Below are 23,139 nucleotides of genomic sequence, written 5' to 3'. Positions count from 1 at the left end.
TGCTCCACTGGCTATTTTCATATAGGTCTGGTTACAAGGGGGTTGTGCATTACTTGGACGACTTTATGGTGATGGGGCCAGCAGCTTCTGCAGACTGCGAACAAGCTTTGGAAAAGTTGGTGGCCATGTTTCAGGAGTTTAAGATACCCCTGGCCCCTGGTAAGACGGTGGGCCCAGCGACGTGTATGTCCTTCCTAGGTATAGAGATTGACACAATGGCGGGGGAGTGCAGGCTGCCCCTTGATAAGGTTCAGGCTTTTTCTAGGGCCATTGAGGCGGCATTGTCTTCTCCTAAAGTGACTCTACATCAGTTACAGGTACTAGTGGGCCAGCTGAATTTCGCCCTGAGAATCATCCCTATGGGTCGCCCTTTCTCGAGGTCAATTGCAAGAGCTATGGTAGGCCTGTCCCAAAAACACCACAGGGTTCGCCTCAGGGCGGAGGTGAAGAATGACTTGAAGGTGTGGCTGAGTTTCTTGACAAACTTTAATGGTTCTGTTGTTTGGCCGGCGCCGGCGGTCTCTAGCAAGGAACTGGGATTGTTCACGGATGCGGCTGGGAGCATTGGTTTTGGGGCAATCCTGGGTCCGCGTTGGTGTGGGGCTGAGTGGCCACGCGAGTGGCATGAGAGTGGTCTGACTAGGAACATTGCATTCTTAGAATTGTTTCCGATCCTGGTAGCAGTGAGCATTTGGGCGGAGCACTTCAGGAATAGATGGGTGATATTTTGGTCAGACAACATGGCTGTGGTTGAAGCTATCAACAGGCAGGGGGCTACATATACACACGTGTTGAGATTGCTGAGGCGGCTGGTGTTAGAGAGCCTGAGGTTGAATTTGACGTTCAGGGCTGCGCACATTCCGGGCGTTGACAACCACGCTGCTGATGCTTTGTCTCGTTCCAAGTTACAGGAGTTCAGGAAGTTCCACCCCGAAGCGGAGGACGAGATGACAGTGTTTCCCCCATCACTGTGGAAGATTGGAGCCCCACTCTAGCGGGGCTGGTAGGTGCCTCACTGAGTGACCGCACTCGGGTTGGGTATCAACAGTGTTTTTTGACTTACAGGTCTTTGGTCCAGGAGGCGGGCATCGTAAACTGGTTCTCCGATCAAGCCATGTATTCTTTCTTGCAGCAGATCAGGGATCAGGGCAGGTCTCTCTCTTATGCTAGGGCTCATATCTCAGCGGTGGGGTTCTTCGCTAGATTGGCTGGTTCACATGATCCTGGGACATCTTTTGTAGTTAAGAAGGCTTTATCGGGTTGGGCCAGGCTAGAGGGGCTTAGGCGAGATTGCAGACGCCCTTTAGATGTGAGGACTTTGGGGGACATCCTGGGAGTATTGCCTCGGCTCTGCACCTCAGCATATGAGGGCAGGCTCTTTGCAGCAGTGTTTTCCTTGGCATTTTATGGGGCCTTCCGCCTGGGCGAGATTGTAGGGTCTTCCCGTAACAATCAGGGAGGGGGGATTCAGTTTAGGGATACGAGGTTTGAACATGGTGATCTGGTGGTGATCCTTATGAAATCAAAGACCGACCAGGCGGGTAAGGGGGCGGTGATTCAACTACGCCCCGCTCTGGGAGCCCCGGTATGCCCGGTTGCCTGCATGCAAGAGTATCTTGCCTTACGCCCTAGAGGGTGGGAGTGGGCAGCCTTGTTCATCCACGAAAGTGGGGAGTGCGTATCGCAGTTCCAATTCAAGGCGGTGTTGCAGAAGGCCTTAACTGATCTGGGTCTAGGGGGCGCGGGTTACTCTTCCCATTCCTTCAGAATAGGGGCAGCAACTTTGGCGGCAGGGGCAGGGTTGTCATCTGTGGCTGTGAAATAAGTGGGCCGCTGGTCGTCCGATTGTTTTAAGCGTTACATTCGCCCTGAATTGCTTTGACAAAAAGTTTTGGCCACGATTTTACTTAACTTTTCTATTTCCTCTCTGATTAGTATGCCGGGAATGGTGGTGTGGGTGTTGGGTCACTCATTTGTACGGCGGGCAGCTGAGCATCTGCGACGGCGCCGTCTGAGGAAACCTCCGAGTTTGGTCGGGGCGGAATTTCTATGGCACGGTGTGGGAGGAATGCGCATCCGGCATCTGCGGCGGCTCGTGGAGGAGATTAAAGAACGCGAGGGACAGAAGTCCCCGGACCTAATCATAATCCATCTGGGCGGCAACGACATGGTGGACCGTGGACGCTTGGCAGTCAAGGAGGCGCTCCTCGCGGAATTTTCTTGGCTGGGTCACACCTTCCCACAGGCCAGGATTGCATGGTCATGTATGATACCAAGGAAATGTTGGGGCAATGGCATCAGGGCTAGGGTTTTGAACATATCTGTGAGACGTCTGAATGGTGAGTTGGCAAAGCTGTGCTCAGCGAAGGGCCGCTTGCTACACTTACCCCATAAGCTGATCTCTGGCCCTGCTATGTTTCATCATGATGGAGTGCACTTGTCAGACATTGGGATGGACGCCTGGATCAATGGAATCTGGTCTTTTGTGCTGCATCTCCTGGAAGGGGGGAAGGGCGACGGACCTATGGCCCCTAGTCGCCCTTGTGGCGGAAAAGAGACATTGGAACACTGATCTTGATAGATGGCATAGACGGGAGTCCACCTGGAGCACTCCCTTAGGCCAGCACTGAGGGGAGAGAGGGTAAGCTCTCCACAGGGGGATGGAGACCACCGGTTGGGGAGGCTAGGGCGACAGGTATGAGCCTCCTGGGTCCCTGGTCAACCTGGTGGAGGAGTGGTGGTGCCCTGGAAATGGCGGACAAGGTTACGAGGGTTGGGGCCCATCACTCTATGACGCAGGTGGGTTGCACCTCGCGTGGGCATCGCTTCCTGGGGAGAGCCTAGCCAGAGGGCCTCTTGGTGCTGGGGGGATAATGACATTCTGTGTGAAGATTAATAATCATAATGTACAGTTTTAATTTTGTGTTCTGATTTGCAATTTTTAATAACGTTTTGATAATTATGCATCGTCATGTTTATGTTGTTTTGATATTAAACATGGCCGTTCTTTACACCCACCTAAATCTCAAGTTTTAAATTATTGGGTGGGTGATGGGAGGGCGTGGAGCATGCTGGGGGATCCGGTCCCTATACCAAGGGCGAGGCTAGACGAGCCCGCCTTTAGGGGCCGGCCCTCCGGCCCACGCACCCCATTCGCTGAGGGTAGCCGGTCGTCCACCCTATGGGAGGCGACCGGGTTGAGGAAGTCCTTCCGGGTGGCGGTGACGCATTTCCGGCGCGGGCGGGGTCAGAGGCCGTGACCTATTTAGGTCACAATCACAACTCGGTCGGCCTCTTTCCTCGCCTGCGTCGTGACCTGCTCGCACCTACGGCCCCCTTACCCCTAGGCTCGGTAGCCTGTTTTCTTTTAACTCCCACCCACCCGTCCCTTAGCTAAGTAGTTCGAAGGGGGTGGCGGAAAAGAGACATTGTAACACTGATCTTGATAGATGGCATAGACGGGAGTCCACCTGGAGCACTCCCTTAGGCCAGCACTGAGGGGAGAGAGGGTAAGCTCTCCACAGGGGGATGGAGACCACCGGTTGGGGAGGCTAGGGCGACAGGTACGAGCCTCCTGGGTCCCTGGTCAACCTGGTGGAGGAGTGGTGGTGCCCTGGAAATGGCGGACAAGGTTACGAGGGCTGGGGCCCATCACTCTATGACGCAGGTGGGTTGCACCTCGCGTGGGCATCGCTTCCTGGGGAGAGCCTAGCCAGAGGGCCTCTTGGTGCTGGGGGGATAATGACATTCTGTGTGAAGATTAATAATCATAATGTACAGTTTTAATTTTGTGTTCTGATTTGCAATTTTTAATAACGTTTTGATAATTATGCATCGTCATGTTTATGTTGTTTTGATATTAAACATGGCCGTTCTTTACACCCACCTAAATCTCAAGTTTTAAATTATTGGGTGGGTGATGGGAGGGCGTGGAGCATGCTGGGGGATCCGGTCCCTAAAGGCACTGCACAATGAAGGACTGGCATACCTCAACAATTATATGAATTTCCACCAACCTACGAGAAACCTCAGCTCCAAAACCCTCTCCCTAGCAGCCACCCAACGCATATGCCAGACGAACAGTGAAGGCTGCTTCTTCTCCCACCTGGCAGCCCAGGTCTGGAACATCCTCCTCTTGCACCTCCCGTTTGCTTCAGCACTTCAGGAAGGACCTCAAGATCTGGACGATAAACCAATAGGGCTACAGGCAGCACAAGCATGGTCCCCCAGAGCCATGAGACCCTCACAGGTGATGCAACTGCGAATTACAAATCCGGATTGATTTAATGGCAGGCGTCAATGCGCTTTTGAGGTTATAGCCGAAACGATATGGGACTTCAGCCAGTATTTAGGTCTATAAAGACAAATGGTAATGAAGTAGTCAAGTTTGATCAATTGCCTCTCTCTTAACAGGTCCAGCTCCATACGGAGAGTAAGAGACCGTTATTCCACAGCGAGGCGGTTGGTAAATGTCAGAAAAAATAACAAGTTTCACTTTATTCAAAAGACGTTATGCCCCGTCATGAAGTAATTCAAATAAATTGTCTTTGCCCCACGACCGTATTAGCTTCTGTGTGGATTGGCGGCGGGGGACAGTCCTGACCACATTCTGGCTAATACCAATAATACAAACTGCCCTTTATAAACCGAGCGAAGAGCGCCCTGAAACACCAACATTGAAATACTTTAATGACGTTTGACTAAAAACGAACCACTAACACCTAAACACACGTTCATTGTTCGTATCCCCTGAACGCATGTTCGTTGGCATTTAGGGAATGGCCGCGTTTACTTTTGATTTACAACTTATTATTAATAAACCGAGATTGAGTTAAGGTCGCACTGGCACGTTCTGCTAAATAGAGGGCAGACGTTCCTCGGATGCGCCTAGAAGCGTACCGCCCCCGCTCCTCTGACTCGGTGGCTGTTAGCATTAACGCCAATATCCTGACCTCTCTCGCCCCCGCGGACGCTCCTCTCCATTGTGACGCTCGCTGACCATTCCAGACGGGCTTTGCTTCAGACTCCAACGCCCTCTCCTCCTGGAGGAGCGCGAGAGAATAACAAAAGCTGCCCCAGCACGTGCGGCTCAGACTACAGAAGAGAGTCTGGCGCGAGGCCGGAGGGGGCGCGGCCTGGCGCGTGCCTCACTCTTGCCAAGCGTTCAGCGGAGCGTGAAAAGAAAGCAAAAGAAAGACTGGGGGCGGGCCGGGGCGCGTGCCTCGCGCTGGAGGGGGCGGGGTCAACCCGAAGGGAAGCCGAAAAAGGGGCTGGGTTAAGCGAAAACGAAGCCTTCTGTAGGCTGGCGTCTGCATATACGAACCAGGCGCCTCACAGCCTCGAGTACACCTGCTCCTTACCTACACCACCAGAGGCCCCGCCCTCACTCTGCTCGCGGCTCCGCCTGCCTTCGCCGACAGAGGGTTGAGAAGCCCCGGCGCTAGACCGGCTTCTGATTGGCCGCTTGGTTGACAGGGAGGCGAGAACAATGGCGCTAGCGCCGGTTTAAAAAGGTGCGCACCAATGCCCGTAGTATCAGAATTCCCGGCATAACCCAGACATTTGCCCCCGGGCCCCACGCGCACCGCACCATGCCCAAAGGCTTCCTGGTGAAGAGAAACAAGCGGCCCACGCCCGTCTCCTACCGCGTCCGCAGCAGCGAGGAGGATGAGCGCGACGAGGCGCGCCTGCTGCTCCTTACTACGGCCAGCTACTACCAGCAGCGCCCGGCGCTGCCCCCGGCCTCCCTCCTGCTGCTCAGCAGCGGGGGCGCCGCGCCACCCCTCCCCAGCTCCGCGAGCCCCGAGCGGGCGACGACCGCCGCTGCCCCCTGTCCGGCCTCGGGGGCCCGGCTCCAGCAGCAGCCGACGCCGCCCCCCGAGGCTCCTCAGCGGCCCCCGCCTCTGTTTCAGTTCGGCCACCCGGAGTGCGGCTATCACCCGAGCGCCCTGTACAGCCCCAGCCGGCCCGTGAGCCGCGAGCAGCGCCCCCCAGAGAGTGGCTTCAGTCCGGGGTCCTCCCCCGCCTGCGGCGAGTCCTTCCCTGGGGGGGCTCCTGCCGCCAGCAAGAGGTCCCCTCAGCCCGAACCCAAGCACCCGCCGCCGGCCTCGCAGAAGCCACCAAAGAAGACCAAAGCCATCCGCAAGCTGACCTTCGAGGACGAAATGACCACCTCACCGGTGCTGGGGCTGCGCATCAAGGAGGGCCCGCCGGACCCACCCCGCGCCCGACCCCCAGGGGCCACCGCCCGCCCTCTGGGGGAGTTCATCTGCCAACTCTGCCGGGAGGAGTATGCGGACCCGCTGGCGCTGGCCCAGCACCGCTGCTCCCGCATCGTGCGGGTGGAATACCGCTGCCCAGAGTGCGACAAGGTCTTCTCCTGCCCCGCCAACCTTGCCTCCCACAGGCGCTGGCACAAGCCACGACCTCCTCCGGCGCAGCCCGCTGGGGAGGTGAAGGGTGAGGCTGGCGAGCCACGCACCGACACCCCCAGCCCGGGACCCTCCGAGTCTGGCTCCGACGAGGGGCTGTACGAGTGTCCGCACTGCAGCAAGCGCTTCCGGCGCCAGGCCTACCTGAGGAAACACATGCTGGCGCACCAGGTCTCGCAGAGCTCTGCTGCAGAAGAGGCTCTGTCCTGCGGCCCCCTGGATATGAGCAGCCGGCCCTACCCGTGCCCAGTGTGCGGCGAGGCCTTCCCCAGTCAGAGTGGACAGGAGCGGCACTTGCGGCTGCTGCACGCAACACAGCTTTACCCCTGTAAGTACTGCCCAGCCACTTTTTACAGCTCGCCCGGACTTACCCGACACATCAACAAGTGCCACCCCTCTGAGAACCGCCAGGTCATCCTGCTGCAGGTGCCAGTGCGCCCAGCCTGCTGAGGTGGCTGGCAAAGCTGCAGATGCCAAGCAAAACGTGCCTGCTAGTGTGGGTTCACCTTCTAGAAGAAATAACCTGGATGAACAGTGCTTGCCTCTCACCCTACTGAGGACAAGGTATTTAAGACGACTGTGTGACTTATCCAAAGTGAGGCATCTGGCTTGTTGAGAAGGTGAAGACTCCAAGGAAGGTGTGAGTTAAGAGGTATGGGGGCAAATGCCACCAAATTATGATGAAAAATAACTGGACAAGTGAGAAAGTAGACAGTACCCTTTGAGAGTCAGGATGTGACATCTCCCCCTGATAGTGTATCCAAGGACTGGCACATGCACACTGCCTAAATGGCCCTCTTAGGGTCAACTGTTCGAAAGACCAAAATGTCTGAAAATTGGATCCCATGTTCAGTGAGGTATTGGCATTTATTTACAGACCCTCCACACTTCTTCTGGAGATTGACTGATCATCATATCAGAACTCGTTCATTTTGTCTTGTGTCAAAGGGAGAAAATCAATCCCTTTTGATAGCAGGTAGTAGTTTCTGTTCTGGGACATGTCTCTTTTCCTTCTGTCTTGTCTGTAGCCTACGGGTTTGTTTTAAAGTCAATCTTTGAGAAATGTTGCCTTTATATTTCACAGGCTGTAACCTCCCCTCCTCTCGTGATTAGCTTTATTATGGCTTGTGAACTGCTGCATTCTGGCTTTACCTTCCTTCTGGGGAGAGAATCGCACTGCTTTTGAGGGATGTCTTTAGAATAGCCACAAATGCCTTGGATATTGTTGTCAAGAGTATGCTGTAGAAACTGCCTTAACTTTTTAATTTATTTTACTTGCGTCTGTATATTTTGAGCAAAATGTATATGTATGTTTGGATAATTCTATTTATTTGTTTTATTTATCAATGCTTTTTGGTCTTTGCTATTTCATTTTGTATTTTAAGATCATCTTAAAGTGCTAACAGAAAAATCCTAAACAAATGTCTTATTTTTTTGTATACATTCCCAAATGAGTGACATAATTCTTATTCATCTGCTCCAAAGGGGCAGGCAGTTCTTGTGAAAACTGACAGCTCTTAAACTTTTAGATGCACTCTTTTTCTACATACACTATTTTCTTAACTGCTAGTTCTTTATAGAATGCTTCAATACAACTGTTTACTGTGTACGTATTTGCTATTCAAATAAACATATTTTCCAATTCTAAACCACTCCCCACACTGGTTTCTTGCGTTTATATCTTGCTATTCCAATAGACATGCCTAATCCATCATTATATTATTTTTAAGGAAAGCCAGCTTTCAAATTAGCTTGCTAGTCATGCTCCCTGGCGTAAAATTAGTTACTACTGCTTACAAATGTTATGTACAAATCAGAGTAGTATTTTGAGGTGTTCCAGTTCTTCTCAGACAAATGTAAGATTTTGAAAGGCACCCACAGGACACGTACCTCTGCCGGCATGGTTGTCTGAGACAGACTGGATCCTAATGTGTTTGCAGAGCCCTGGAGAATTTACTGAAGACATGAGCCACATGTAGGAATCGAAAAGTTCAGCGCCATTGGCAGCAGCTCAGTCTATAACCCCAGAACATGTTACCAAGAAATATTAGACGGTTTACTTCGCTCATAAAAGTTCTGTTATAGGAAGTTCTTTTTCTATCTTTTGAAGTTACACAGTTGCTTACTACCCAGCGGACATACATTTCATTATACTGTTTGTGGAATTATTTCCATAGGTCAAAGGAATGAAAACTATATATGCCAACGTGGAGTCTTAACAGACGCAGGATTATTAAAACACCACTATTAGTAAAATTCCCTGACTGCATATCCGTTTCTTAGCACCCCACCTGCGAAGTTATGGAATTTTCTCATTAGCGCAACAGGAACCAGTTTCCTTGCTCTGGGGCATTCAGCTGAACAGCAGTGCTCATAATAAATGCCAGCATGAATCACCTGGCTTAGAAGGAAGCTCAAAAGACAAGAATATGGACATCAAATGAGAAAATATTTAATACTGGTTCTGCGCAATGTTGATTGTCCAAAATCTTTCTTGGGCTAGGGAGTCATTCAGAAGAGCCCCATTCTAAAGGTATGGAGAACATCCACCATCTAACAGTTTTCCCTCAGCATGGTTTCAACAACCATATAATCGTCTGTTAGTGAAAGCATTTAATGCAAGATGTCACAACCCCAGAGCCTGCTAATTTCGGGACACCAAAAAGGTGATTTATTTATGTGTACAATTATTTTTTTCCAAACTATCTGTTACATCACTAGACTTAGTTTGTATCATCCTGCACATTTGACGGAGTATACATATTGACAACCATTTTTTTAAATAATTTGAATTAAATTTATTTTGATTTGCAAAACAAAGTCCACAGATTGCATCATAAAAACTTTTTTTGATATGTCAACAGGAAAGGTAGAAATTTCAAGCATTTATCTAAGGATCATATACAGGAAATGGACAACGAAAAACTGGACATTTCAAGGGCTTGCTCAAATGCAATACTCCTTATTAAACACACATGATTTCTGGATTGCTTAAACATGAACCTTTTTATACAAAGACAGGCATGACTAATCAGTGCCAAGACCTTCCAAGTTCAGTAGTGCAGACAGGCATGCAAGGAAGGAGATTTCTCTGTTCTATCTTAATCAACAGTTTGCCCATTGATATTTAGGGCATTGTGCCTCAGCATGTAAGAGAACTTTTTTTTATGCAACACAGCCCTCAAATACGAATCTGTCTTACGTAACTTCACATTTTTTCTTCTTCTTAATAGTCTAAGGAAACTGAACAATTTGTTCTCTAGGAAAACAAATCCCCTTTTCTATACACAATAAAATCACCAACAGGCAAGGTAAAGGAATAGTATAAAACACATTTTTACAAAGGTCTACACGATGGGCCTTTAGAATTTCACCGGCCTAGTGCAACAAAAAAAAGCATGTTTGTACATGTTTTAATATCTACACTGTTCATATTTTTAATTGCAATGCATATTTATTTCACCAACACAGCATCGTGGAGTTTGTAGCAAGAACACACTATATTATGGATCGTGTTAGTTACTATAGCAGAAAAACAAGTGGTATGTCTACCCTATATTTTCAGTTTAATGTAAGTAGTGCTGTTGGATACAAGCTTTGAAACTTTGGGCAGGCAATGCATTTCCAGGACTTCACCTATCATTTACAGACTGAATACTCTACATATGCCTATTAGATAGCAGAGTAATTTATGTGTCCTCTTTGCACTGCGAGAGGCAAAATCGGGTCGGGCAGCACCCTTTTTTGGGGTGGGGGGGGTGTTAACAGGTTCTATTGCGACCCCCACAACTATGTTTAGAAGGCCTATTAAGTAACTTAGTATGCTAATTACACTCTCACTGCTGCTCCTTTTAATTTTTAGACACATTAATCCAGAAATTGGCAGTCTAACTCCAACAAGGTTACAGTTACAAATGGAGAGCACAGCCGAGTAGTTAGTATTTAACATGCTGGTAAGGCTAATAATAGTATGAGCACTCATTTCAAGCATCGGGTTAGGGTCAAGAGCATGAACGTTTTCCAGCAGCAACCCATTTGGAAATTCAACAGCAACAAAAACAGTAAATGCAATATGACTATATCAAATAGTACTTCATATTTACACCTATAAATATACATCCTTATCTCCCTGAACATAAACATTTAATTTACAGTAAGAATGTTAATGCAACAAAATCCAGTGGGTAGTCCTATGGTGCATGTAGCTTCAGTCGGATCACAGATCAACTTTTCAGTCAGGCTCAAACATTGCCTTTCAGAAGTATTCGGTTTTCGCACAGGTTGATAACCACCTTCATGTGGGTAATCAGAAATTTACTGACAAGCTGACTTGGATCTTAGCAGTGCCCCCATAAGTCCAATCATCATTTTGTAAACACAAATGCAATAATTCTAGTAAATCTAACATGCCCGATCAACATTCTCAAGTGTACATTTGCTTGTATTAATAATACAATAAACACATTCAGCATGGGACACAGCAATGGGTGAATTCAACCTGAGGCAACATCCCCAAAGGTAATAGGGGATATGACAAAGAACAAAAACATCGGAGGCAAATAATAAACGCAATAATTCTTAAGAAATAACACAAAGCTCAACATCTAGGTATTTTTATATCGGGGGAATCAGCAGTGGTGTTTCAGATAATTACAGGATACAAAACATGTAGTACTTGGAGTAGAGCTGAAATGAAAAAAATATATAATATTGCACTTGGCGTTCCTTAACAGATACAGGTTGATTCTCAACAACGTCTTTAAATGACTCCTACGTGCAACTGCATACACTACCATCACAGAGAATCAGTTTAGTTCCACACCATCAAAATCAATATAGAAAATGCTCTCGAGTTGTATAAACAAATTCAGCCAAGTGCAGTTGTGGTTTAATGGGGTGGGGTGAGAGGGGTTCTGCGGGAATCCATTGTATGCATTATTCCATTGTTATTTTTTTTTAAGGACTGTAAGAGTAGGCAAAACAATAATTAAATAGTTATTCTTACTTCCAAATCTCCAGTTGTGAATTCAAACCCCCCAAAGTGCTGCATCCTGACCGAAGATACCGCCAAAACTTTGGTCCAACAATAACAAGATTCTTCGGAGCCAAGAATCCTCAGATGGGTGAAGCAGAGTTGGTTTAAGGGGAGGCCTGCTCCACACCTGCTTTCAAGGCCCAATCTGAGTTAAGTTAATAGAAGCAATTTGATTTTGAAGTTTAAAACCTTCTGATGAATTAGAGTTAACACAAAAAAGCATTTAATTAGAAGATTTGCTCATAGCACTAGCAGAACGTCGCAGTTTTCCAGAAACTTTAAGTTTTGTGGCACGTGGCAGTGTAGGAGATGCCGGGTCCGCAACTTCTGTTCCTATTGTTCCAGCCAGATCAGCACTTGCGCTTGTAGTGAGACTGCCTGCAAAGCACACACACAGAAATAGGGGCGTGAGTAAACGTGCTAAACATATTTCTACAGAGAAAGCAATACAGCATATCTTCTCTACTTTCTGTACAGAAAAGCAATGGAGATTCACTCTAATTTTCAAATACACCAATGTTTGCAGCCTTCAAATTCTCAAATGTTTGTGGCAGAATACTTTGTAAAATCTAGGTATTCTTGAGCTGCAGCACGTGCAATTAACAACGTTCAGATCTGGTTTGAGTCTTATAATATGGAGGATATTTAATTATTATTTGAACAAGTGTTAGACCACCTGTCAATTTTATAGCAAGGAACCCACGTGCGGCTGCCACAAAGTATAGGATAGGTAATAGTTTACACATGACACCTTCGCCAGCCAGGTCCCTCTTCCTAGTCAGTAGAATATTGAGACCCTCTACTACCTTGGAGCAGACAGTCAGTGAGGAGCCCAGGCAGAAGAAGCAAAGCTGGTGTAGGCGGATGACTAGTGGGGGGGAAAAGAAGACCGAGTACAGAATCGGATGGCAGGGGTAAGCTACTGCACGTCCGGAGTGGGACAAAATCTTTGCATGTAAAAAAAAGTGGCTTAATCACTGCAGGTCCTCCTTGCCAGTCTGGATCAGTACTTATGTGCAGGCTAAGCATGCGCTGCGCTGCGATGCTTCTGCCTGCTAGAAGTCAACCAAGTTGTTCATAGGGAAAGTATCCTGACAACAGAAGCACAGAAATACTTATAATTCACCTTTGGTCGTGTGAAAAATGTATTTGAATGCACAGAGCAGAGAAGCAAGCCAGAGCATTAATAGAGGAAACCATAAAGAAAAGGTCTGTTGGTGCAGGAGGGATAGACTCTCCGAATCTTTTAAGTACTATTCACCATCCCGGGTTCCGTCAGGTTATTTGTTTACCTTGGAGAATCACTGACCAATTATTGGAACACATTATGGGTAAAAAAAAAAAAACAACCTCTAGGGTACTGTGTTATGGCCTTTCCAAACACCGAGTCCTCAAGCACGTCTACATACAGCAATTTATAAGGGAATTTTATGGGAATGGAAGGAGTCAATATTTCCATATTGAGCTTCATGTCCAGATTGGATCCATTGTTTGATGAACACAGCTTCCTTTCAGAGGCAGTCCAGAGCATTTGCTTGCTCGATGCAATCCACAGACATATTATGCTCGTCTTTTGGACACAGTTTAAACCCCGATTTAGAGAAAGAAATGTCACTGGGGAAATAAAGGTAAAAGACCCTACTGAAACAATTTTGCGACCTAGAAAATGCAGTGATGGCAATATCTTTTAAGTGGCATCTTTATGGAGTGGATACATCACTCTTGGTAGTTAACACATGTATGGCTTTAGCGCTCGTCCGTGGATGTTGACAATTTCTCATATCTAGTCTAACACATGAGGACATCTTAAAAAAAATGGCGAATTGACAGGAAGAAGTGAAACGTAGAGTAGACTCTCCACCAATACAAATTTGAAAAAACAGATTGTATATGGAAGTAGTGCCATGCAGGTCTATTAACAACACAAATATTTCCAAATTAAAAGCTTGTATAATAAGAACCAAGGTGGCAATCGTTCAGTGTTTACTTTGCAAAGATTTGGATAAAGAATCTGAGCTAATAGACTTAATCAACACCTCCTCAATTAATCGGGGTTAAGAGACCATATCCCTTACCTGTTCACACTACTTTTTAAATGCCTTCGTATTTCAAGATGAAATACTCTACAGGTGGAGAGTACTAGAGTGAGAGTTCCTGCAGAACAACAGAGTACCTCTAATCAGAAGTACCACCCGGATTGAAGCTACCTCCCTCCATGTTCCTGGAATGCAAACAGTCTGCCCTGCACTACGACTGCATGTGTTACAGAATATTTAGAATACGCTATTTGGCTTTTGTAATACTTTTTCTGACAGGTACACTACCTTTGTGTAAATTACTCATTTATTGAAAGATTTATCATGAAGGTAGTTTCTAACATTTTTCATCTTGGATGTCAGGGCATTTCCTGGCATCAGATCGTGTCATTTCTGGAACTGAGGCTCGAAGTCCATTAAAGGAGCTGTTCATGACTTGAGGTCGGTCTTAATTCCCCACAGCACAGAGGTGCACAAGAGAGGAAGAGCAAATGGAAAAATATTACCAGACATCAAACAGCTCAACAAATGAACATCTCAGCTGGACGTTGAGTGAACTGCAAAAGAATATATCGGAAGAAATTTGCACAGATTCAAGGCAGGTAGCGTATGCCATTTATCAAATCGTGAAGATATTTCCTACATCATTTCTTGATTGACATATGAAAATATGTTGTATAACCAGGGACACTATTCAGTCCTTTAGATTCAATGTTGAAGGATCATGGTGAAGATAATGCTGAAATTTTGCATCGTCAAGAATTTGTTCTAATAACCTGGCCCCACTTGCGCTGCGGAACCATTTTTAGTCACCAAACAAATCTGAGGTCTCTGTCCCTTCAGCTTTGTCTGTGCTACAATGTCCTCATTCACCAAATAAGTATTTTTTGGAGAAGAATATTAGTATTAGGGCTGCTAAAATAGACGAAAGGAGTGTTTGCGAATGGGAGCAACTGAACTTGCTGATACTCTTCTACTATTCCAAGTAGTGCAGTACTCTGCATTCTCTTCTCAGAACTAGATTGGGCAGAGTAGAGCACTGAAGCAGTTTTACAAGTGCAGAGGTAGAGGTCACCATGGAGATAGGCCTGTATGCTCTGTGTCTTGAAGGAAAAAAAATACAACTGAGGCATCTGTAAGAGATATGTAGTTATAGATTCTTTACCTAGAATTATCCCCAGGCGTCAGAATGGATCCAGAGAATTTTTTTCGTAGCAGTACTCCTGCGCGTGGGTAGATGGCGTTGGTCGACTCCGCATCTGCATCACTGGGATGACATCCCAGTGTCCACTTAGACGCTGCCCCTGCGTGCTGAAGTCAGTTCTGACACAACTTGCCACAACAGAAGCACAAAGCCATGCAAACACTGACTTCTGGTGCACAAAACTAGGGTCCTGGAAGGGAGTCCCTATCCCTTGAAGTCAGTTCGCAGAACGGCGAGGATGGGTGGGGGAGTAAGGTATCTATAACTGCATATGTCTCTCATCTTATGTCTCATCGTTACCGAAGGTAAGTAATTGTTCATCTGAAAGAGACTGTAGTTATAGACTCCTCACCTTAGACTAGATACCCCAGCAATACCAACCCTGGTTGTGGGTCTACAAACTAAGTTCACACCAAAAAGTCCCGGAGAACAGAACGGCCAAAGAAGCTATCTCTCCAGACTTGGCTAACCAGGCAGTAATGTTTTGTGAATGTGTGCAGGGATGCCCACGTGGCTGCCTGGCAGATGTCAATCAGCAGAACTCCATGTCCCAAAGCAGTAGTTGCTGCTGTCGCCCTGGGAGAGTGGGCGGGTAGTCCTACTGGATGTTCCTTTTTCGCCAGAGAACAGCAGCTTTTAATGTATAGGACAACCCAACGACGTTTGTACACGGCCCGACCTTTCTTGGCACCCACATAACCCACTAAGAGATGATCGTCCACCTGGAAACTCTAGTGCGGTCAAGGTAGAAGATCAGCACACGTTTTGGGTCCAGACCGTGGAGTCTCTCCTCTGCTTTGAAAGGGTGCTGAGGTGGGAAGATGGGAAATGTGATGGTCTCACCTATGTGGAAAGAGGGCCTAGTGCGAAGGACCACTTTGTCCGAATGAACAGTAAGAAAAGGAGGCTTGGACAACAGAGCCTGAAGCTCACTCACCCTGTGAGCAGAGGTGACGGCAAGCAGGAAAGCAGTCTTTAACGAAAGAAGACAAAGAGGACAATTATGTAGTGGCTCAAAGGGAGCGCACAGAAGAAAAGTAAGTACAAGATTCAAGTCCCACTGGGGTATTGCGAACGGAGATGGAGGAAAGAGATGAATAATGCCCTTCAGAAATCTGCTTACAATAGGGGGCTTGAAAAGAGAAGGTTGATCAGGAAGGCGAAGATAGGCAGAAAGATAACCTTTAAGAGTGCCCAGAGTAGGGGCAAAGAAAGAATGAAAAGGAGAACCTCTGACAGAGGGGCAGAAACGGAATCCACAGCCTTTGCTGTGCACCATGCCACAAATGTATTCCATCTACAGGCGTATACTGATTTAGTGGAGGGATGCCTGGGTGCCAAGATGACATTACACTGCTCAAACTCCACACAAGGAGATGGAGGCTGGATAGATTCGGGTGGAGGACTGTCCCAAGCTGCTGCAACAGATGTTACAACGCATGCTAATATATTGCATGCCGTTGCAACGCAAACGTTTACTCTGACTTTCCGTTGGGGGCGCCGGAAGGTGGAATAGATCATTTTCCTTTCCAACTCCAGCGGGTGCAACAGTAGGGAAGGTGTTGGATGGAGTTAAATCCAACACCTTCTACCCACTGCTGCACCCCTTTTGCGTTGCAACAACATGCAATGTAAAGGCATGCATTGTAACAGTTTCGTTGTAAAGGCCGTCTCCCCACGAAAGGGGCAAATTTCAGACTGGTGGACGCTTCGATGCCTAAGGATCTAGACGTAGGCCGAGAATCCTTAAAGCGCTCCAGCGCAGAGTCTGCCCTGTCACCAATAAGGCGACGGCCATTGAAGGGCATGTCCAGCAAAGTTGACTGAACATCCCCCGAAAAACCAGACGTCCTCAACCAGGCGTAGCGCCTAAGAGCTACAGACGTGACAATCATTTTGCCCAGTGAGTCAGTGTTATTCAGTCCACAGCAAATTGTGAATTTAGCTGCATCTCTCACATCTGCCTCGGCTTGGGAGAGTGGACGGCCCGGGCCTACTCCGGGCACTGAGGCATCACCTGCGCAACCGTTTGTATCCCAGATGGTATGGGACTATCGGCCCAAGAGGCATGCGGTATTCACAGCCCGCAGTGCCAAGATGATTCAGTTTCTTGGATTCCCCGTCTGGGGGTGCAGAAGGGAACGCGCCCTTGGAAGAAGCTTGACCACCAAGCTCTCGAGAGAAGGGTGTTGGGTGAGGAAAATGGGATCGCCCGAGCTAGGTGTTGGTGGCAGGCAATCGTCCGTTCCACAGGAGCCCCTGTGCTGGGCTTGGACCAAGTGCCCAGGAGGACGTCCGTGAGGGCTTCATTGAAGGGCAAAAGGGGTTCAGAGGAAGTTGCCGCCGGTTGAAGCACCTTTGTCAGGAGGTTAGTCCTGACTGCCACTGTAAGGAGCTCCAGGCCCAAGGCCTCGGTTGCCCTATGCACCACCACTGCATAGGACGCTCCCTCCTCCGTAGCCACAGTAGGGGAGAAGGCGTGCCAAGGTCTGGAGAGGTGTCCAGACCACTGGAGTCACCCAATTCCTCTCACCAGTCCAGTTCTTCCAGCTGGTCTGTCAAAGGGTCCAGCGACCCCTCCCAGTCCTCACCACCACCCTCAGGCCGATAGGGAACACCTGGGAATGAACAATGGAACAAAAGTGCCCTCCGACGTTGCTCTGGGTCCCTCTAGGGATAAGTATGGGGGCAGCTCCATCCAGGGCTGTCGGCTCCGGGAAAGGTCGAGTAAGGTCGACCGTGGTCGATCCGGATCTAGGCCTGGATCCATGGGCTTCCGCCGGGGCCGGAGTCACCCGCATCGAAGACCCAGGGCCCCCAACTGGCTCTGTGGGGCTCAAAGGCGCACCAGCAGAGTCGGGCTGTCCAAATACCAGATGGAGGGCTATGTATAACGTACGAAGCTGGGCAGGGGACACCCCGGCTCCCGGAAACAGGCACTGGAGACGGACCCTTAGAGCGATGACGATCCGGATCCAGAGTCACGTCCGTGACCGACAGGGAGAAGGTGAAGAGCGACGGTCCGTCTTCGCCTTCTTTTTGTGCTTTGACTTACCCGAGGAGTGTAAAGACTTGGATGAGGTGTGGTGGCTCCGCAACCGGTCTCAAGACGTTCCCCTCAAGCGAGTTCGGGAGCGACACGGAGCAGACTGCCAGACCTCCAAAAGCTTTCGGGACCGCTCCCGCAAAAATTCCAGATTGATGGCCTGACAGTTGGAGCACGACTTCGGGTCGTGGTCCAGGCACCAGAGGCACATGAGGTGCAGGTCCGTCACAGATATCAGCTTGTGACAGGAGTCGCAAGGCTTGAAGCCAGTCGGACTATGGGACTTCCCTCACACACTAGGAGTTGAACATTTGAAAAAAGACGTCGAAAAAAGTGTAGTCAAAAAATGACTAAGGGGCAAGCTCTCTCCAGATCTGTGCTATGCTGGCGCAGAAAAAGAACTGACGTCAGCATGCAGGGGCGGCGTCTAAGTAGGCACCACAATGCTGATGACAGACGCGGAGTCGACCAACGCCACCTACCGACACGCAGGAGTACTGCTGAGGAAAACATTCTCTGGATCCAGTCTGATGCCTGGGGTAATTCTAAGGGTAGGAATCTATAACTAATAGTCTCTTTCAGATAGAGCATTATCATTCTACACTGACCGTGCCAAAGAGTTCCAGGTGGAGGATCAATTCTTCAGTGGGTTAGTTGAATAAAGGAAGGAAGGGCAGGATAGGACAATCTCAAGACTGATTGTGCTGTGCATTAAAATCTCCTACAAACTGGCTAAAAAGCAGCTCCCTGAGGGTTTGCATGCTCATTCCACCAAAGCCAAGGCTGTGACCACTGCATTAGCTCACAAAGTCCCTGTCCTGGATAACTATCAGGCTGCAATGTGGGCATCATTGCACACGTTCATAAAGCACCACAGCCTGGGCAATCAGCCTGTACTATTTACCAGGACTTCCTAGTCTAAATATGTTCGCAGACTCACCTCCAGAGAGATATTACTTGGGTATCTATTGTAAGGTAAGGAATATCTGGCTAGAAGTCTCTCAAATGAACATGTTACTTTCCTTAGGGTAACGGCTTGTCTTGTTGTAACTCTGTTCAGCCCGCTGATTCCTTACCCTCCCATCTCTAACAGTTTTCTCCATATAAGGTAACCCTTATGAGGTCTTTTATCTCTGCACATTGGTACATCAGCGCTTTTGGCATGGAAATGTTGCAAAAATTAACTGAGGTCAGCGTGCTGAGGTAGCACATATAATGGCACTGCACACCTAACTTCCGGTACAGGTAACACTGACAGCAAACCGATCGACGGCACCAACCGGCGCACAGAGATACTGCTCAAAATGTTTCCAATCTGACGCCTAGGGAATATTGTTAGGTAAGGAATCTGTGGCTAGATAGAGTTTCTACCAGATACTTAATGACGGTAAGTAGCTTGTTCATTAGACAGAACTTATTTATCCAAACACTATGACAAAAGATTACCTTGACTCTAGTGAACGAGAACTAAAGAAGCACGAAAGGGTGCCCAGTCTCCATTGGTTCTAAAAGGCCAGGCAAATGTAGAAATACGGTGTGCCATAGAATAAAGTTACTTAATCTTCACAGCATAATATAACATGATCTGCACAGCACTATCAGCATATTGGGCCATATTCTGAACGCATTCATAGAAAGTAAATCCCAGCCAATCTTCCCTGTTGCTATTTTCTGAATGCATAATACACCTATTGCTGGCGTCACCACATACATTTGCAAATGTATATTTTCCTCAACGTAATTTCGCTGGCATTAAAACAATATTAAGGTGCATCGAACGCGGCTACATACCAAACAATACTTTGCAAATACACTATTTTGCCCTGAGCCCTCTTAAGAATTCACACATTCATATTTTAAAAATTAAGTCACTGCTTAATTGTTCCCAAACGATGATTTGATTGTAGGTCAAAATATAATAGCATGTTTAAATAGGAACAGATGAGGTTACAGTTATTTAATGAATAAACTGGCAGAGTGCGTCGAACTCCAGTCATCTCTCCCTGTGCAATTATAAACAGGCACTGAGGAATACAAAAATGTCTGCTGCAATAATAGAACCGATGTTGCTCTTGCATATGTGTCGTCTCCCAAGACATTCCGGGGAGTGTGCATGTGGTTTCATCAGGTTGCTCTCAGTACAGCAGTTTCACACGATGATGACATGTCGCCGCAAATTGTTGTTTTCACTCTAGAAATCCACTGACTTCAGCAGCGTCGTGGAGTTGGATTTTCACCGTCTGATTTGCATGGCGCAGACAGCAGCCGTGCACACGCGCGCGCGCACACACACAAAGCTTACATTAGGCAACGTCATGGATAAGTTAAAAAATAACAAGCATTTACAATGCAATGGTTTTGCCTTTGTTCAAGTTAGAGCTATTGGCATTGCTCTTGACATTATTTTTATTTATGTTTTTTTTAACATAAATAAATGGCATTGTCATTTACAATGCCAATAGCTTAATCTCTCGCAAATGCCACACACAAACACCCACAGAGAGCCCCCCCACACACACACACAGCGCCCCCCCACACAACCACACAGCGCCCTCCACACATACACCCACACAGAGCCCCCCCCACACAGAGCAGAAGTATGCTACATTTAATGCGAGTCAAGAAAGATAATGCAAGTCAAAAATTGCCAACATGATGAATTACTTGATAAGTCACATTGGTTTGTCTTAAACTTGGATTCTACGGTCAGGAATGTTAAGACTTCCTGTTATGGGAGCTTTCCTCAATCACAGATACATTGAATCAGAATCCTCTATCTTTTACCACTGACTCACATGTGCAGATGATTCCCAAGAGGTTCTTTTGGATCAAGGTCCAAGTGATAGGAGAAGAACGCAAAATGACATGAACACCATAACCACAATTTCTCGCAATGTTTCCATGCTTGTAAGATGCAAATACTTTTCTTCTTCTCCAGGTATATTGTGCTTTGGTAGGGAGAAGAAAATGTAATCCAACCACCATCACTTAAGAGTTCTCTTGTTTATCCCCCAGACTGACCTAGATTTACGTACATAGATCTCGTTCAACGAACGACAGATGTTATTCTGCCAAATAAACATGTATACTGAATCCATGCAAGGTGGAAATGCTGACATCACTTGTGTTAACGCGCAGCCCGCTTCCCTCCAAACGTGAATAATGGTGTACACGAAACAGATATCTTAGGTACAATCACGATAGTCTTTCCCTCCCTGGTAAACTCTAACTACAACATGGAGAAGAAAATGCGCATTAGCAGGGTTGTTATGAATATGCTAGTCGACTCTGGAAACAAAAACTATAAACGATTAGGCAACAATAAAAAAAAAATGTGCATCCATTGAAGACAAGATGGGGTGCCAGGGGTTGCCTCTAACGTGCACGGCAGTCAGTTTGTAGACGGCAGCACATCTGCTCCGATCATTCAAGTCACAACAGGTGAAGAGCGGTTAAAAACTGCAAACCTGTTCACACTCCTAACCACAATGAAAGCGAAGACAGGTTTGTTTTATTAGCTGTCTCGGAGCTTTTGATCACAATGCTGCTGTTATTTAGCGATTATATAGCGCACAAACAAAAAGAAACCTGTTCAGCATCGAAGGACTTTCGATAGCCTGGGCACTAGGGAATGAATATTGATAATCCTCACAAGCAATAGTTCCAGGGTTTCTAAGCACAGGGTCAATGGTTTTTAGCATCTATACAGCAAACAGCCTGCTATGCTTTCGTTGGTCCAGGTGCCGCAGAAGGGGCATCAAGCTGAATGAGGCATGGAGACTGTCACGCCCGCCTTCTCCTCCCCACCCCGCCACGAATGATCCATTTTATGGAGTAATCGATATCTAGCGCTTGCTCGCCCTAGGAGTAAATAATCTGCGTCTTCGGACAGTGCTGCTAATTTAGGGTTTCACGTCAGAACCGATCTCTAAAACAACAGCGGGGCATCCCGTGTTTAGGAATGTAATCCTGGCTGAGAAAACGAAACCCCACCTCAGATGATCCGTGGGACCCTAGAGGTCAACAGCTCTGTCAAAGAATGAATGCACTCCCATAAAGATTCCTGTGCAACCCGTGCCTCAAAACAACTGCACTACCGTTTGCAGAGGTACCTGTCTGCATCAGTGACTGCAACCCTGACATGGTGAGTCCTATCCTACCCAAGTGAGTGCAATGTGGTTTGAGGCAGCGAGTCTGGCTGAGTCACTACAGCCCTGTACGAGAGGCTGCAATCCTCCCCCGGTTACTGTAATAACGCCCCATGGTTCAAACAAGAAGCAGCTAGAGATGCTCACGAGTAACAGGAGCAAGGATCCCTCAAGCTGGCCAGAGAAAAGAGGCATACACACGCACTGCATGGTACACAAAATCTATAGATAGAACAAACCAGGCAGCAAGCACGCTCAAAAACTTTGAACAAATGTAACACTAGGAAAGCGATTTGGAGACTTTCAGGAAGATATGGTTCTGACTGCGGCCCTGCCTGGATGAGGATAGTCCTGTCGGAGTGACTTGAATCAGCCTCACTGACGGCAATCCTATTCCACAGTCATCGACCCTACAACCAGGCAGCAAGCACGCTCAAAAACTTTGAACAAATGTAACACTAGGAAAGCGATTTGGAGACTTTCAGGAAGATATGGTTCTGACTGCGGCCCTGCCTGGATGAGGATAGTCCTGTCGGAGTGACTTGAATCAGCCTCACTGACGGCAATCCTATTCCACAGTCATCGACCCTACTTGCGCGCAGCAATACTACCAGAGTGGTAGCAATTTTGTGAGAGTAGCAGTAGAGTTACCACAATCTTGTTACTGAGTGTGATCCTGATTCAGGGGGCGCAGTTCTGCCAAAGTGACAGTAATCTTGTATTAATCCTGAGTTAATAAGTGATATCCAGAGAAACTGCAGTCTGTCTTGTTAACGTGAAAACATACCTGCTTTAGTGCCCGAAGTTCTAGTTTAACTTTAGTACAGAAAACAAAGCGAACGCACTTTTTTGTCAGTGGCAGCAAACCCCCTTAGTTACTATAATTCTGCTTGAATGCAATCGTGTCAATGTCAGCGAACCTGCCTTAGTGTGTACAATCCTTCTTCAATGACTGCAACCACGTCCTGATTAGTGCATTCCTATGTTCGGAACCGCTATCTTGCTCCAGTGACAACAAACCTGCATTAAACACATTAGTGACAGCACCTGTGCCTGTCTGAGTAGAATACTGCTGCTGCCCGGGCGGGGTCTAATTACAACACCGCTGGCCAACTGCTGAGAGCAGCACTCAGGGAGAACCGACCCCCACCGCTGGAAATGCCAGGACAGCCCTCGATCCGCTCACAGGCTGCAGCACGAGGTTTCACCAGTCTCGAGCTGGCGAGAACGTGAGGAGAA

The 23,139-nt window shown here is 47.6% G+C and overlaps 2 protein-coding genes across 6 annotated transcripts in view; one reads left to right on the top strand and one right to left on the bottom strand.

Annotated features, from left to right (window-relative positions):
* Positions 1–5,527: 5,527 nt before the first annotated feature.
* INSM1 (INSM transcriptional repressor 1) lies at positions 5,528–8,080 on the top strand. Its single transcript, XM_086927516.1, has one exon. The coding sequence runs from the start codon at positions 5,592–5,594 to the stop codon at positions 6,879–6,881; it is 1,290 nt and encodes a 429-aa protein (XP_086783642.1). The 5' UTR covers positions 5,528–5,591; the 3' UTR covers positions 6,882–8,080.
* Positions 8,081–9,204: 1,124 nt separating this feature from the next.
* Positions 9,205–23,139, bottom strand: part of RALGAPA2 (Ral GTPase activating protein catalytic subunit alpha 2) — a 1,781,019-nt gene continuing 1,767,084 nt past the window's right edge. For all 5 annotated transcript variants that reach the window (XM_086927515.1, XM_086927511.1, XM_086927512.1 and 2 more), the window contains one exon: positions 9,205–11,844. Coding sequence is in view for 4 of the 5 variants with exons in the window: in XM_086927511.1 (XP_086783637.1) it covers positions 11,690–11,844 (155 nt within the window). In the remaining variant the exon portion in view is untranslated. The remainder of the gene's footprint in view (positions 11,845–23,139) is intronic.

Source organism: Lissotriton vulgaris, chromosome 6 (assembly GCF_964263255.1).
Source record: "Lissotriton vulgaris chromosome 6, aLisVul1.2, whole genome shotgun sequence".
NCBI classification, from domain to species: Eukaryota; Metazoa; Chordata; class Amphibia; order Caudata; family Salamandridae; genus Lissotriton; species Lissotriton vulgaris.
The sequence above is the reverse complement of the archived record's forward strand: the minus strand, read 5'-3'. Positions and strand labels throughout refer to the sequence as shown.

Excerpts from the sequence above, each read along its gene's own strand:
- INSM1 (XM_086927516.1), top strand. The coding sequence starts at position 5,592 with ATGCCCAAAGGCTTCCTGGTGAAGAGAAACAAGCGGCCCACGCCCGTC.